At 35.3% G+C, this 4,604-nt stretch overlaps 1 protein-coding gene across 1 annotated transcript; it reads left to right on the top strand.

Moving 5' to 3' along the window:
• LOC113305453 (protein FAR1-RELATED SEQUENCE 5-like) lies at positions 1-2,713 on the top strand. The gene is made up of 3 exons (XM_026554487.1): positions 1-24; positions 172-2,466; positions 2,576-2,713. Exons 1-3 carry the CDS (start codon positions 1-3, stop codon positions 2,711-2,713), a joined length of 2,457 nt encoding a protein of 818 aa, XP_026410272.1.
• Positions 2,714-4,604: the final 1,891 nt, after the last annotated feature.

Raw genomic sequence — 4,604 nt, 5'->3', positions numbered from 1 at the left:
ATGGAGCCTCCACCTCCTCTAGAGGTACTGTTCTCCATCTTACTTAATTTTGTCAGTCCAATTAAATTAATTATTTACATCTTATTGTTTCATACTTGATAACCTTCTTATTTTTCCTTTTCCTTTTGATTGTAAAACCCGTTTTCTGAATGCCACCGTGCTGGGTCTCAGATACGTCGTAGATTAGATTTTAATAGAGACATAGATCTAAATTTTTCTGCACCTGAAGAATGCTACGACGATGAAAAGACTAATCCTGTGAGTTTTAGTAAACGTGTTGATTTTGTTCACTCAAAAATACCTAAGGAACTTATTCCGGAAATTGGTATGGAATTTGAGACAGAGGATGAAGCATTTAAGTTTTACAATACATATGCGTACAATTTTGGTTTCAGTGTCAGAAGAAGTACATCACATTCTTTCAATGATGGCAAGCTAAAAGACAAGCTTTATGTCTGTTCGGCTCAAGGTACGCGTGTCAAAGATAAGCGTGATGTTAACGTTAAAAAGCATCGGGCAGAGACCAGATTTGAATGCTTAGCTAGGATGAAAATTACTTTAACACAAACAAGTAAGTATGCGATTGTCGATTTTTATGCATATCATACGCATATCACCACAACTCCTAGCAAATCCCACTTATTTAGATCTCAGAGGCGTTTGAGTACTTCTATTATAACACAAGCTGATATGGATGATGCATCAGGAATTGCTCCTAGAGAAACTATGGAATTTTTAAGTAGACAATCCGGTGGTCGTCAAAATGTTGGAATTATACCCGTGGATTATAAAAATTATCTACGTTCTAAGCGGACGAGGAGAATGGAAACAGGGGATACAGGCGGTGTGTTAGAATATCTACAAAAAATGAAACTAAATGATCCTAATTTTTTTCCTGCTATTCAAGTAGATGAGGATGATTTGATTACAAATATTTTTTGGGCTGACTCGAGAATGATTGTAGATTATGATTATTTTGGTGATGTGGTAAGTTTCGACACTACGCAGAGAAAAAACAAAGACGGAAGACCATTTGCCATGTTTGTTGGAGTAAATAATCACAGACAAACTATTATTTTTGGTGCTGCATTATTATATGATGAGACTGCAGAAACTTTCATGTGGTTGTTCGACACTTTCGACGAAACTATGTCTGGGAAGAAGCCAAAAATTATTTTCACCGACCAAGATGCAGCAATGGCTAAAGCATTAGCTTCACAATGGCCAGAATCGCGTCATCGGTTGTGTATTTGGCACATGTTTCAAAATGCTGCCAAACATCTTAGCCATGAGTTTCATAAATTTAATGACTTCGCGAAGGATTTCACCAAATGTGTATACGATTATGAGAACGAAGTTGAATTTACTGATGCTTGGAAGAACATGCTCGCAAAATATAACCTCCATAATAATGATTGGTTAGAAGGCTTATTTAGTTTAAGAGAAAAATGGGCATTGGTATATGGGCGAGACACTTTTTGCGCAGAAATGACCACTACCCAACGCAGTGAAAGTATGAACAGTGTGTTAAAAAAATATATTAGTTACAAGTATGATTTAGTGCTATTTTTTGAGCATTTTGAAAGAATGGTTGACGCTCGTCGTTATCATGAATTAACAATGGACTTCAAAGCAAGTCAAAGTTACCCTGCAATGACACTTCCAGTGAAGATTTTGAAACATGTTGCGGCCATATATACACCGGCGGTGTTTGAATTATTCCAGAAGGAATTATGTCGATCTCATGATTGTGCTGTGACCATTATTAGTGAAAGTGAGACTATGAGTAAATATGCAATTACTCCTCATGGAAAAGAGTATGATCGAACTGTTATCTTTGATTCACTTAATAACAATGTTTCATGTAGTTGCAGGAAATTTGAATTTGCTGGATACTTATGTTCACATGCTCTGAAGGTTCTCTCTGAAAAGAATATCAAGAGCATTCCTACTCAATACATATTGAAGAGATGGACAAAGGATGTCAAATCTGGGAGTATAACGGGTGGTTCGAATTCAGTGGGCACAAATGATAGAAAAGTAGATACGGTCAGGCGCTACAGAGAGTTATGTAGGTTACATATTCAACTAGCAACACGGGATTCAGGATCTGAAGAAGCATACAAAATTGCTTTGTTGGCTCTCAGTAATATGTTGAAAGAGGTCGATGCGAAATTGAGGGGACTAAAAGTTCAAGAAGATTTAGAAAACCAAAACATCTCGCCAGCAGTTGACAAAGAAATTAATCTCAATGCATCATTTAATGTTGATAATTATAATGTTAGAGGAATTAAGATCCGGCCGAAAACTACAATTGATACTAGCTCTGTAAGACCCAAGAATGTTTTGGAAAAAGCTGTAAATTCAAAAAAGAAGCGGATTAGTAAGACCATGGAATCTCAAAACAATGAAGAAATAGTACCAGCTTTTGATTTCCAAAGCCAAATGATGTCGCAAGTCTTTCAGGTATTTAATTTTTACTCTTATCTATTAGTTATTCCTTATACTGCACATGTACAAAAAATGTTTTGGTTATTTTATCATAGTATAAATAGGCCACCTGTTCAAAATTCAGGTACCCAATGCTTTAGTGAGAAGCATAAGTATGGCTAGTACTGACACAGTACCAGCACCAGGACGTCCATATGTTATGCCGGCAATACTTTTGAAGCAAATATCAGTCATTATTTCTATGAGTGTAATAATTTTCTAAATGCTAGCACATTAAGAATTAACACTTGGTTGGTTATGAATGATATGTGATAGCAATACCATACTGGTGGCTATGTTCCTTTTAGCGGTTATCAACAGCGCCCAAATCTTAGCAGTTATCAACAACGCACAAATTTTAGCAGTTATCAACAGTGCCCAATTCTTGGCGGTTATCAACAATGCCCAAACGCACTAGTTGGAGTCTTACAGGTAGTTAGTTTATATTTTTCTTTCAAATTTTTTTCTTTTAAGTTGGAAAAAACATAAATTTGATTTTGTTATGTTATGTGTACTCTAAGTACATACACAATTACAAGGTGGGCAATATTTATATAACTCACATCCTCAAGATTACACATGGGGGTTACACTATGGACGAAGTTCAGGAGAATAGAGAAGACTATTTCAGTATCTGCACATTAGGATTGTCGCCATACCAAACGCCAGTGATGCTGATGGTTGCCACGTACACAAGAAATCCGGACCTGCTGCTTAAGCATGGACATGAACTATTCCATTTTCTATCATTAAAATGAAGTATTCTTTTGTGATTCATTGTAAACAGTAAGTCTTTAGCATGCAATATGAGCACCTCTCTTTTGTCACGGCATGAGCTTTGGATGCTTTATAATGGATATTATGTCAATGACTTTGCATAATGATAAGTTAAATTGTGACATCAGAGATTCTTGGCCCGTGCACAAAAAAAAAAAGATTAACCACCAAACACAAAAATTAGTTAGCTTAAGGACTACGGGATAAGTGAAAAGAGATAATTGAAGGAGGATAAATATTTTCCTTTTTTATCTCCGTGAAAATCTTTCAATTTCAACAACTTTAATATACTAAAAACGTATAATTTTGGTATGTTTAAACGCAAACACATGGCGTTCCCTTATTTGTAGGTGCACAGTTGTAGAGAATTTTGGGTGTAGAGGATCCGGAGCCGTTATTTGGGGGCGTTTTTGGTGGGCAGTTTCCTTTTTGACCGTATCTGTTAATTACCGTTTTTTTTTCCTAAAATACTTTACCAAATTGCTTCCGTTTTTAGTTCGCGGCTAGGTCCGGTTCTCTTCTTCTTCTACTTGTTCTCTTTTTCGTTTTCATTACCAGCAGTATTTTGATTCGTTTAAGATAATATTTTGTGAATGTCTTCTAACAGTAGTATTAGGATTAAGCACCACACATCTTTTATGCAGTCAACGTGTCCTCCTACCACCATTATATATAACCACATCTCTATCATGCAAGTCATCCTTAATGAAATCATATAGTTGTTGGTTTCGCGTGCGGGACAATCTTCTTGGTGTGATTTCATTAATTTCTTTGTTTACTAAGCTACTAATAGACGCTTGGCAATGTAAACTGACGAAGCTAAAGTTTACACATTTCTAGCATATGGCAATTGTGATTATTGCCAACCAAAAAAATTAATTGCCGGCCAAAAAGTTTAAACTTTGACTGAAAATTTTCATTAACCTTGCAGTTTTACACCTATAGAATAGGTGAAAACTGGATTTTTCCTAAATCTCCCATGGTGAAAACTGATTTTTTTCTAAATCTCCTTCGGTGAAAACTTGATTTTTCCTGAATCTCCCATTGTGAAAACTGGATTTTTCCTAAATTTCCTTTGGTGAAAACTTGATTTTTCCTAAATCATGCACGGTGAAAATTGGATTTTTCCTAAATATTCGAAGGTAAAAGTTCAATTTTTCCTAAATTTAGGATGATAATTGAGTTTATTTTTAATACTAGGATTTATTTTTGTCCGCGGTTAAGGAAAAATAGATATTTGGTGTAATAAACAAAAGACAGTTAATAGCAGTTATTTCAGGGAAATTAAATGAATTTTTAGGGATTGAAATTTATCATAACCGTTTCACATCAAAAAT

The sequence above is a fragment of the Papaver somniferum genome, chromosome 8, assembly GCF_003573695.1.
Source record: "Papaver somniferum cultivar HN1 chromosome 8, ASM357369v1, whole genome shotgun sequence".
NCBI lineage: Eukaryota > Viridiplantae > Streptophyta > Magnoliopsida > Ranunculales > Papaveraceae > Papaver > Papaver somniferum.
This window is presented reverse-complemented; position numbering and strand designations above follow the sequence as displayed.

Bases quoted from the DNA above. Each gene is read 5' to 3' on its own strand.
- LOC113305453 (XM_026554487.1), top strand. From the start codon at position 1: ATGGAGCCTCCACCTCCTCTAGAG. The intron at 25-171 runs GTACTGTTCTCC...GCTGGGTCTCAG, and splicing joins AGCCTCCACCTCCTCTAGAG to ATACGTCGTAGATTAGATTT. The intron at 2,467-2,575 runs GTATTTAATTTT...TTCAAAATTCAG, and splicing joins TGATGTCGCAAGTCTTTCAG to GTACCCAATGCTTTAGTGAG.